Raw genomic sequence first — 12,304 nt, 5'->3', positions numbered from 1 at the left:
AGGTGTTACAGCATAATTCACAAACATCAAATATTCCTGAAATGGCTGTTGTGGAGTTACTTTCTCTCTATTTAAAGCATTAATCTGTGACACACATGAAACAAGCAGCTTCACCAGCAGAGAACAGAGTAAATCTTTGATTATAGCTTTCACGTGTTGCATTAAAACATGCAGCCAGCAGGTGTCACTGTCCACTGAGCCGCAGCTGGTACGACCTCAGAATAAATGTCACACACACATACACACACACACACGGTGGTATGCAGTCTGCTAATCTTTTGATTTTGCCTTTATCTCTGCAGGACCGTGTGTATGGCTCCATCAGATAAGAGGGCTGCTGTTGTTTCAGTGTGTTTGTGGGTGGGTGTGATTGTTGGTGGAATTTAGTGGGGTAATGGGTTCAGAGGGGAATGGGAGGGAGGGACGGACGGACGGGGGTCCCCACACAGCAGCTCATAAACAAGGTCAGAGTTGAAAGGTTGAAGCTGTGTCCCTTATGACCCCCGTTTACAATCCTCCAGTGTTCAGGCAGCGCACACAGTTTGCATGGCTACCCTTGTTAGGACATTGCCTAAGCAAAACTTTATCCATACTCCTGAGAAACAACTAACCTTAACCAGGATCTCAGAAATGACAATTTGCCTCATTCTTACCAGGTCTCCATGATGGACACTGGTCCTGATGAGGGCTTATACTGGAAAGGGTCTTAAAAAGTTAAGAATAATAATAACACACAAAACATTCAAGTATTTGACCATCAACAGTTTTATTAACTTGTGTCGTGACGTCCACAGACAGTCCAGATACTGGAGAGAGCGCGTACGCTTCACAAGCAACAGTTCATCGTATACATTCATTTCACCAGGGACAGAATTTCACTTGATCACCTTCATTCAGTTGCTTTCACGGCACAGAAATACAGACGACGACCCAACATGAGTCATTTCTCTAAAGGAGCTCAGAGGGGAAACATCCGTCACACTGCTGCGAGCTTTAAAAGCAGTTTAACAACATTAACAGACTCCACCTGTTCAAATGGATAAAGAACGGTGGAATCCATCTTTTTTTGAAGAATTGTTCGTAAGAGGCCTTGATAATACACAGAGTTGTTAAAGGAATAGTTTGGCATTTTTGAATTATGCAAATTGTCTTTCTTGCTGTGAGATGAGAAGAATCTGACTAATAAACGTCTTATATCTTCTTTACATGAAGCAGAATGAGGGCCACTGAGAGGGGAACAGACTTTCTGAGATTTCAAGAATAAAGTCTCAATGCTATATAAACGCGGTGAAACGTCATGATTGACAGCTGAGGCTGACTCGAGATGGGCGTGTATCTGAGGGACCTCGATATCGTAGCATGTACTACCAGCATCACCAGTACAAGTACTCAAAATACTTTAGCTGCACTTTTGTACAGTGGGATGAGATGGAGACACGTCGTCCATCTTCATTAACCTTCATTGTCTTGCAAGAAAGCGAATGAGCATCATTTCTGAAAATGTCAAACCGTTCCTGGGAATGTTCCTTTTATCAAATGATGAATTGCAAGCAGCAGAATTAAAACAGCAAAGTGCTCAGTCGTGATAACATAATTCATAGAGAGATAATACTGAGGAGATAAAACTTCACATGGAGGAGTCTGGATCCTAGAAAAATCATCAGAACGTGTTTTCCTTTGCCCCATTATGCTGAAGTGATGAAAGATTCATCCTTTCTTCTGTGCTCGATCGCTCCAGTGAATCCCGTCTTATCGACACAAAAGAACGATCTGTTACGGCTGAGGAGGCGGAGAGTTGGGAATGTTCAGGGGTGTGAGGCTAAACAGATCTTTAAAGAGGAGCCATGATGGAAAAAATAAATTGAGGCCAGCGGGTATGATATCGTTCCTCTCGACTCCAGAGAGGATTATTTCCGTCCATCAGTTTGTCTGCTGCTCCAGAATCCAGTTACATCTTGGTTGTTTAGTTTCTATTTAAAAAGAAAAACCATTTGTGCTTATAGAAACAATACCTCCACTAGAGGGCAGTGCAGAGTTGAGTTTCTGACAACAACAAACATTGTGGCTGTGGACATGATCAAATTAAGAAAGTGGCAAAAGCAGCAGTTTGGCAATTTGCATAATCGAAGTAACATCCTAACCCCTGATGCCTGTCCTCTCTTAAAGTCTCTCCTGAAAAGTTCCAGTATTGTTCAAATTTCTCGATTTCCTGTGGTACTCCGTCCGTTTGCGTATCCAACGCTGAGCATGAACGAGCCTTTGGCCTCAATATTACATGATAACATCAGCTTGACGCTCAATGCACAACTGAGTCGAGTTCAGCTGAAGGTGACAAACGAGAGCTGAGACCGAAAAGACGAGAAGAACTGAAGCCTAATGTGGCGATTAGAGAGAAAGATGAGGTGGCAGGTTCAGATCCACATCTGGAGCTGAGCTGTGCATCGTTCAGGGGATAAACACTTTAGAATCAGGAAACACCGGGTCGCAATTCACAGGGTCGAAGTCCACGGGTCAAACTAATTCAGCACTCTGTGGGACATGCGATTCTTCAGGAGTCAGAGGAGCCGAGGGACTTCTCTTCTCTTTATCTTTTTGTTCCCAGACTTTACTTCTTCTCCCCCCGTCAGTCCATCCCTCCGTCTCTGGACGGCGGCTGTGGGAGTCGCCAGGGGCCGGGGCACCAAGGAGTGTCTGGGTACAACAGACAATGGACAGACCTGAACCTGAGAGAGAGAGGGAAATGAGGGTCACAATGCCTGGAAGCCGCATACTGGGGATTTCAAAATAAAACTGGGGAGTACAATTAGACGTGCACACAGTCACACGTGCGCGCACACACTCACACACATGCACACAATGAACAAAGCCAGGAAACCTGTCATAGTAGTAAAAACATACACAATCAGAAGTGCTTACATAAAGGAGAAGTGTCGTACACGCTTTAAATCTAAAGCTTTTCCTGACACACATTTTGCTGAGCAGCCGTACGACTGTAAACATTAAACAATACAACAAACTCTTTGTTATTTTATGTTTTTTTTCTTCATGAAACAATCCACGACAGCTCTGAAGCTCATTTCATTATCCTCAGCCCACCTTCCCCCCTCAGGGGACGCTGCCATCAGCTAAATTATCACAATTCAATACACAATGACACACGAAAGAAAGAAGGGAAGAGAAGGGGGACAAATAAAAAAAAAAGTCTGCTTAATGTCAGGAAGACCTCGGATAAGATCGGTTTGTGTTTTATCCTCTGTATTGTTTTGTTTTCCTGTAATGTCAGCGGGAACATATTCGCTCTCAGAGATGTTTCATGGTCGTTCTACTGTTCACAATGAAGTCGACCTTTTGTGTTTGACTCAGCGTCACAGACGGACTCTTTTCAAAGAGAGCCGAGGCCTCGGGGTCTGTGATCATCAACATCAAACATTGGACCGAGCCAAAGAGTCAAAAATGAAAACTGGAGACCAGACAGGAGAACAAACAGAAATCTGTCACTGTGAAACTGAAATGTGAATATGTCAAATAAAAAAAAAAAAAACTGTTTCAATCTTTGCAACAAAACTACACAACTGGTGGTTGAATGAAAACACAATAGGGTCTCTGAAATTAGTAAACCTGAATCTAAAACCAAGTCTTAACCCTCAAACAGCCCATGGAAAAAGTGAGGACCGGTCAAAATGTCCTCACTTTCCAAAGATGTCCTCCTATAGGGTCTATGCCTAAACTGGCCCTCACAAAGACAGAAGTACAGGAACACACACACACACACACACACACACACACATAAACACACACTCGCTTTACCTTGTGGGGTCTTCACTAACTGAAAAAGGTCCTTTCACATTCACAGTGTTTCTGTTGTTTTCCACTGTGCCGTAGCTGAGAGTCACCTGACGAGAGAACAACATGCAACATGACTCAAATGGTTTGTAGAGGCAGAGATTATAAACGCGTGTGTGTGCGTGCGTGCGTGTGTGTACCTGGTTGTGCATGTCTGACACCAGTCCCAGGTTCTCCAGGTGGGAGTGGAACAAAGCTGAGCGGATGAGGCTCACGCCGAGCAGCGCTTCCACGATGTAACCAACAGTGCAGTCGTCTGGGAGGCGAATGTGCTCGGCAGTCGACATGAAAGTGCCATCACTACAAAAATATAATAATAAGCTTTATTTACAGCACTTTGTTAATCCTTGCTATTTGATTTTAAAATCAATACAAAAACAAAGAGCAAATCACATTTTCCTCGAACCGGTAACAATCATGGCACCAGCATTAAGCAGCGGAGAGAAAGAGGAAGTTTGATTATGCATTTGAAAAGCAATGTATTTACCTTGCCCAGGGTTTCATCTTGAGAGCGAGGCCACGACTCAGACAGAACCCTGCTCCCCCTGTGGCGAACCAGAAACGCACCTGCTTCTGCAAACACACACACACACACACACACACACACACACACACACACACACACACACACACACACACACACACACACACACACACACACACACACACACACACACACACACACACACACACCATAAATTAAAGTGTATCTCTACATTAGCTTTGGCACCAGTGCTCTCGGTGAAGGACGGTTCAAGAGCTCGCTGATGTTTCTTTAATCACGACTTAGGTTTTCTAGACACGTAGCTTATTTTCCATTATGCAAAAAGACAAGAGGCTGTGAATGTGATCTCTGCTCTCTCTGAATGTACAGCACGAAGCAGTCTGGGTGGGTAAAGGGAGAATCACGTTGAATTACCATCTCAGCGGTGCCCAGCTTCTCCGTGGCCTCTATGGGTCGTTCCAGGCTCGGCCGGCCGATGTACACGTCCTCCGTGTGACCGAACTGCGACAAGAGTTTCAGGAGGGAGCCGACGTTCACGTAGTTATCGTCGTCGACGTGACAGAACCACCTGCAACACGCGACGCTCAGAGTTAATGAAACCCTCTTTGAGTAATAAAGCACGTGGGTTTCTGTGTGGATTGTGTCTTACTTCTTTCCAGAGTGAATAAAAGTGTCGTACTCCTGAGCCATTTTACAGGAGAGAGCCTGACGACTGTGGGCCGCTGAACAGTTGGTGTTGATCAGGTGAGAACCTGATGATCAATAACAAGAGAAAAAACAGTCATGACATTATAGAAACATGTGGTAGATAAAAATGTATATTTCTTTAATTTTACATTTAGAAACGGAAGTCAAAAAAGTCAGAAATCAGTAAATGTGTTATGTGAGTATTGAGATTTGTAAATGTGTGCACAGATCTCTGAACATGAAGATGAATCACAAAGAAATGATTGAAGCCTGAAAAGATGTAACACTGGCTGCTCACATAGACGTCGACCTAATCTCCTCTGATTAAGTTTGACTTTATTCTCGACGTGCAGAGAAAAACAAATTCCTCCCCTCATTTAGTTTCTTATGCACGACCCGAATACTCTTCTGTACAACGTGTCTGATAATGAGAAGAATACTTCATTGAAAGTGAAGCTTTTCTATAAGTAAGACGGGGAAAAGCCCCGTTGATTAAACCAAAGTGACTTCCTGCATGGAAACATAATATTGCTCAGTCAGCGTTCTGGGTCCTGCTTTCCTGCAGATAACACTGCTGCTGATACTCAGCAGATCTGCTCCGTGTGTGTGTGTGTGTGTGTGTGTGTGTGTGTGTGTGTGTGTGTGTGTGTGTGTGTGTGTGTGTGTGTGTGTGTGTGTGCACTGACCCATTCTCTTCCTCAGCTCCTCGTCCTCTCCGTCAGTAAACACGTACGTCTGTGGAAAGCAACACACGCAGGGTTCATGTTATTCTGGGCACGTTTCACGAAGCAGCAGAGAAACACAAACACCATCACACAGATGCTCCTGCTGCTCCACCATCATTGTTCATGGGTGACTGTGTTTATGATCTCAGGTGAGGCTCCACCCGTTCTCTCGGCCTGCCGCACGGCAGCGGCAGGCCGTGCTGATTTTGGGTGAAGGCCATGACAACGGTAACACGCTGGTGTATCTGCAGCAGAGCAGCTGGTCACAGGCCTGTGGCTGCGTGTGCACAGTATTAATGTGATGAGTGAGGAGGTCGAGGGTCGCTGCGCACTCAGGAAGCCATGTAGCTTTCCACAGGATGTAAACACACACACACACACACTGGGTGCACATGGCCTGCAGAGCAGAGCTCAACAGATTTTTACTGGTTGGCTGGAAAATGTGTCTTTTGTAGACAAATCTGTATGTTTGCAGATATGAAAACTTCTATTTTACAGAACAAACTATGCAAAAACAGGGGAATTTATGTGTACACTTTACATAAAACTGTTTATTTTCTTATATTTGGTTTTATTTGTGTTTTTTATTAGAGGTTATTTATTTAAAAGTTCATGGTTTAACTGTAAAATATCAAGCCTCAGTTAGCAGCTATTAGCAGATGCACACAGGCACAGTGGTGCTTTGAGCTAAATGCTAAACTTTGGCATAAAAACGACAACATGCTGATGTTTAGCATAAAATATTCAAATAACTCAAACTAGACCCGAGGCTGATGGAGATGTCGTGTCAATGTAAGTATTTAGTCACAAACCAGTTACTGGACTTGTTCAAATCTGTTCAAAAAAACTATTCAAATTGTTCCTGGGGGGGGGGGGCACATGAATGTTTGTAATAGATTTCATGGCTTTTTTTCTACATATACTTCATATGATACGATTACTACTGTAGTATTTTTACCATTATATAAGAGTTGTTATCTAGATGTGTCCTTTTCAGATGACTTGGGTCGGTCCATGTCAGGCGGAGCGTCGTCAGGGAAACTCCTGCTGATGTTTGTGAATTAAACCCTTTGTAGCGTTAACTTGACGAATTACTCTCTGTCCAGAAAAAAGATTTTATAATTACTTCCAACGAAGATGAGTTTCCCCCCCACTTCATTTGTTTGTCAGCAGGACGACTCAGAATCTTATGAATGGATTTCCAGGAAACTTGGTGGAAGGATGGGACATGGGCCAAGAAAGACCCCGATTAATTTCTTCAACAGTGCGAGACAGGACATGTTTAGGGGGCTGATCATTTGGTGTGGATCCAAATAAATATGAGAATCTAGTGGATTCCAAGATGGTTTCATAAGGGGACTACTTCTATAACGATGTACTACTGAGTTCATCTAATTTAAAAACACCCTTAAAATAAAGTCTTTGTTCCATTTCAAATCCAGCGTCCTGCAAACCAGACACAACAAACACTCTCTAACTTCCCAGTATGATCTGCAGTGACCGAACAGACCAGTGTCAGACAGATTCCACTTTTCACCTCGCTTTCCATGCAACACAAACTCAACAATAAATCTTTGGTGCAAACACAGAGCGATCGCTGCCTGTGGTCGAGAGAGACTGAAAACACAGAGAGCGAGAGAGAGCGAGAGCGAGAGCGAGAGCGAGAGAGAGAGAGAGAGAGAGTCCAGCCAGCTGTGTGTTTTTGTCAGTCTTTTTTTTTTCCACGCTGAGCCTCTTAAGCCCCTCGAGACGCTCGGCTACTGCGGCTGTACGAGTGTTTGACTGCGTGTCTGTGATAGTGGTGTGTGTGCTAAGTTGGGGGGTGGGGGTGGGGGGGAGGACAGGGAGGGAAAATGTGGTTTTCAAGGGGGGGGGGGGGGGGGGGGGGGGGGCAGGAATCAAGCTTTACAACACAGGAAATGGTCGGCAACAACAACCACGACCACTGAGGCAGGAGAAAGTGGTGTGTGTGTGTGTGTGTGTGTGTGTGTGTGTGTGTGTGTGTACTTAGATGTAAGTGTGTGTGTGTTTTTACTCTTGTGATCAGACACATTTCAACTTCCCATGAGAAATCTGCTGAGTTCCCAGGGCACCAGTGTCTGTGAAGGTAGCACTGTGAGAAAGTGTGTGTTTGTGTGTGTGTCTGTTGTATTCCCATTACTCAGCAGTCTCACAGTATAGAGGTGTGTCTGGGAAACAGGTAGAGTTACACACACCTGACCGTGAGAGCAGATTGAGGAATGTGTCACATACACACACACCAGCTGATTTCTCATACACGCACACACGCACACTGTGTGAGATGCGACTTGGACTCGTCCCTCTGACTCTGAGGGCGAAGTGGGAATCCGAGCGACCGCCGTACGATCCAAGGTCACGTCTGCGTCGGGTTACGATCTTTGAAGTCGCTGGGTGCAGCTCACCACGGTGCACCACGGTGCCATGTGTTCCACGGCAACGGATTTCGTCTGTGACTCGCTCTCCGCTGAGACTCAGACCAACAAGCGGTCTCTTCATCTCGTTTGATCTCGAATATTTATCTGTGACTCCACCAACGTCTCCCTTTCAACTGCAGCAGTCATGTAATAACTCATCCCGCATCCCATGACGCATGTTTTAATCCCTGACCTGGGAAATTTCTGACATGATCAGTTGTGAAAATGAGTCAGCAACAGTATTTTCCCAGAGCAAAAATCATAGTTTTTATCTTTTTGAATGGGATCAGTCTGGTTTCATCGTCATCTGAGATGGATCATTAATGTTATTTGGGTTTTGGGTTGTAACCCAGATGAAAAATCGATATTTAAAGACATCACCCTCTTTTCTGAAAACTTGTGACACCTTGATAAGACTGATGTATGAAATATGACATCATCTGCAAAGAAATTCACATTTTTAAAAATAACTCCAGTGGTGTAAAAAGATGAAATGTGGAAAGTTGCAGCAAATGGAAAGACACAACTTTACTTTCACCTCTTGAACAGACCACAAAAACACTTTGAAATCCAACTTCCTCTCAGTTCAAAGCTTCGACATTGGAGCAGCGAGTCTGCACCGTGTTGCCAAGCCACGAATAACTTGTGGTCTGGAAGCAAATCAATCTAACGGAGATCCAGGGTCCATTCATCCCTCTTGAGTCTTTCCTCCTCACGCCCCATGTCGTGCATTACAATCTACGCATTAGGCAGCAGCAGTGTGGTCGGCCTGTCAGCCCTCAGATCTCCCTCTCACGCATCACAAAGTCCTCTACCTCTGTTTTACGACTCCCCGGCTGATCAAAGAGCCGGAGGAGCCAGCCACCTCACAGGGGGGTTTACAACTTTTAGAAGATGCTACTTCCCCTGTGCGGAGGAACCGGTGACACAGAACAACACTTTGCATGAGGCCGGATGATGTGCTGCTGAGATCTGAGGGGAAAGTGTCTAATAAATGATGATTAGCGACACATTTCCCTTCATGTGATGCTGATAAATCACATTAACACAACGTCTCAAGAAAATGATCTGAGAGCCTGTTGATTTTCCTAATTTCTGCATATAACATGAATAAAGACTAAAGCTGATTTGGTTTGTAGCATTAAATAAATCATGCAGCTACAAAATGTCTTGTTTGAATCTTGTTTTTGTTCATTTATTATTAAGTTGAGATTGATTTTCTCTTATTTAAACTAACTTTCTTAGTTTTTCTTGTGGGACTAGATCTTATCGTGTATCTCCAGGTGTGCAGACCCACCTGTTGCATGTGTGTGGAGATCCAGGTCTCCAGCAGCAGGTCCAGTCTCTGCCGGTGATACCTCCCGGTTGTCTTCACCGCTATGAAGAGGTCAGCGGGGGTCAGAGGCTCCACGGGGCCGGGGGTCACGCTCCTCCGCCGGGGCCCGCTTATCGTTCTCCTCTCCCGGGTCAGTTTCCTGAAATACGCCGAGTAAGCCCTCCCGTTCTCCGCAGCAGCAGCAGCAGCCGGAGGACCCCCCGGCTCTCCGCTGCTCACGTTCCCGACAGCGACGACCAGCATCCCGGCCGCCAGCAGACAGGTGACCGCGGCGGCGGCAGCGCGGGGACCCGGCGCCGAGGGGCCGGTGCGCGGCTTGGATGAGCCGGTGTGAGTCCGCATTGTGGACACGGTGAAGGAAGAGTTCAAAGCTCCATGAAGAAGTTCCTCCAGCTCACAACATGACCCCGGTGCAGACGCAGGTCGTGGCCGCCTCTCCTCTCTCCTCCTGCGGGTAAACTCTCTGCGGCCGAGTCGGTGACTTTGTTTTCTTTAAACTCCTCCAGTGGGCGGGACCCCCCGGCGGTCAACCAATAGCCGGTTTGAGCGCTCCTTGTGGGCGGGGTCAAACAGGAGGAATCTCCACGTGGTTGTGTAACAAACTTTATACAGAATCTTAACTTTGTATTAATATCTTAAAGTAAATGACCTTTGTTGGTGTTTGGAGAAACAGTTTTGATCTATTTAAACTTCTTCCGGGTGGTTATATTTTACTTGCAGGTGAAAATAATAAACAGTGGACCTCAAACAAGGCCGAACAAACCTACACATGATTGTTTTGGGAAAAAGAAAGTTGTCTGAGAACCTAAATTATTCTCCATAAACTATTATATAGCTGCAGGTTTGTTGCTATAGATAATGACAGTAAAACTCTCTTGGAAGCGTCTGCACATTGTAGTTCCGTGTCCAGTTTTCCTGTAATTTACTCATTTATTTCCTTTAATTTATCATCTGTACAAGGATTTTCCTGTATCAGAATAATCAGTATGATTGGAGCTGTTTTGAGTTAAAGACTGGAGCAGTTGATCTCCGTCCTGGAAAGCAACGGGCTCTGAGTTCCTGTGTGTGGAGACATGTTGGGTCATTCTCCAAGTGGACAGATGTTGAATAAGACCGTAACATCGGAGTGAGTGTAGTGCTGCCAGCTACACACACACACACACACACACACACACACACACACACACACACACACACACACACACACACACACAGGAGACAGTCTTGCCAAGCGGCCAGGTTGCCAGATCCATCAACCATCTGAGGAATGTCTCCTCTCTAATAATGTGCGGTTTGTCTGTGCTGCATGTCTGCGTCCATCCCTCAAGCAAAAGTCAGTCTAGTATTACATTTGAGGAAATACACAAATACCTCAACAAGACTATGATTTAATTCAGGCCAATGGAAGAGTCATTAAGTTTAACAAAGACGTTAAAGACTATAGAGCAGCATAAGTTGAGATAGCACACCGAGAAAAGTTTCAATTCACTGAGACAAGTTTCCTGACCAGCTTTTTCCAGAGTTTTCAAATGTATCTCACGATCTCTATCAGCAGTCGTAGCCAATCATGTGGCAGCAGTGCGACATAGAATCATGCAGATGCAAATTCGAAACTCTGATTCACATCAAATGCATCACTGTGGTGTGACGGCTGAGTGTTTCCCGAAACTGCTGATCAGCCTCTGGAGTTTTCATTCAGAATGCTGAGAAAACCCTCCAGTGAGCAGCAGCTCTGTTGATGAGGGAGGACGGAGGGGAACTTGTGGGAGTCGGCAGAAAGGCGACAGAAACTCAGATAACAGCTCTGTACAAGTGTGCTGAGCAGTAAATCAGCTCGGAATGAAGAGCACGTAAAGGGTTTAGGTGGATGGGTCACAACAGCAGGAGAGAACTGGAAGCTTAACTACTGGGAATCAGAGAATTGTTTGATGAATCATATTTTCTGCTCAGGCTGCAGATGTGTGGCTCAGAGAGTTCAGACCCATGGAACTGCACAGACTGTTCCACTTCCTCTTTGTTCCGGAATTAAGCTAAATCCTGTGGTTTAGGCTGTTATTTGGAGTCAGAACCAGCTGTCTCGCAGATTCATGCTCTTGACCAATCCCGAGTCAGTCTCAGCTGTCAGTCATGACATTCCACCGTGTTTAACAGCATCAAATAACGAATTAAAACCAAACTTATCAGACACGTGCACACTGGACCATGCATCGGTGTGATAAGAACTACCTACAACGACAGAAAACATCTTTGAGAAAAAAACATTTGACGTGTTCTGGTGCATGTCCCATCTGCTAACATGCAGGGTTTATGAAATATACTGCAGCCAGCCACCAGGGGGCAATACAGATGATTTTGGCTTCTTCTTTGGGAGCCGTCATGTCGACTTCATATACAATCTATGGAACCAACCTGTTTTGTTGCTGGTGCTGCTGGTGGTGTTGGAAATGTTTTTCCTGGCGCATATCAGGACCTTAATAGCAATAAACCACTATTTGAATACCACAGCTGTGTGTGTACAGCCACAGTCGTCTAATGATCACTTCCAGCACGATGGTGTCTTCCAACTGGTTTCAGATCTGAACCCAGTTGAACTTCTTTGGGATGTGGTCGAGCAGGAGATCAGCAGGATGAAGCTGAGGAATCTGCAGAAATGATGCGATGCAGTCATGTTGACAGGGAAGAGAAAGTTTCCAGAAAGTTTTTTTTCTACTTAACACTGAAACTCAGCCGCTGCCGAGGTGAGTAAAGATCTTTGACACTTTTCTTAGTTACT

At 45.1% G+C, this 12,304-nt stretch overlaps 1 protein-coding gene across 1 annotated transcript; it reads right to left on the bottom strand.

The window, feature by feature from the left end:
• Nucleotides 1-1,389: 1,389 nt before the first annotated feature.
• On the bottom strand, nucleotides 1,390-9,992 carry LOC117770457 (beta-1,3-N-acetylglucosaminyltransferase lunatic fringe-like). Its single transcript, XM_034599934.1, has 8 exons — nucleotides 9,493-9,992; nucleotides 5,722-5,770; nucleotides 4,998-5,100; nucleotides 4,763-4,916; nucleotides 4,331-4,416; nucleotides 3,984-4,143; nucleotides 3,808-3,893; nucleotides 1,390-2,723 (listed from the first exon to the last, which is right to left on the bottom strand). The coding sequence occupies exons 1-8, from the start codon at nucleotides 9,871-9,873 to the stop codon at nucleotides 2,624-2,626; spliced, it is 1,119 nt and encodes a 372-aa protein (XP_034455825.1). The 5' UTR covers nucleotides 9,874-9,992; the 3' UTR covers nucleotides 1,390-2,623.
• Nucleotides 9,993-12,304: the final 2,312 nt, after the last annotated feature.

Source organism: Hippoglossus hippoglossus, chromosome 1 (assembly GCF_009819705.1).
Source record: "Hippoglossus hippoglossus isolate fHipHip1 chromosome 1, fHipHip1.pri, whole genome shotgun sequence".
In the NCBI taxonomy this organism is placed as follows: domain Eukaryota; kingdom Metazoa; phylum Chordata; class Actinopteri; order Pleuronectiformes; family Pleuronectidae; genus Hippoglossus; species Hippoglossus hippoglossus.
Note: the sequence above shows the minus strand (reverse complement) of the source record. Positions and strands in the feature narration are given on the sequence as shown.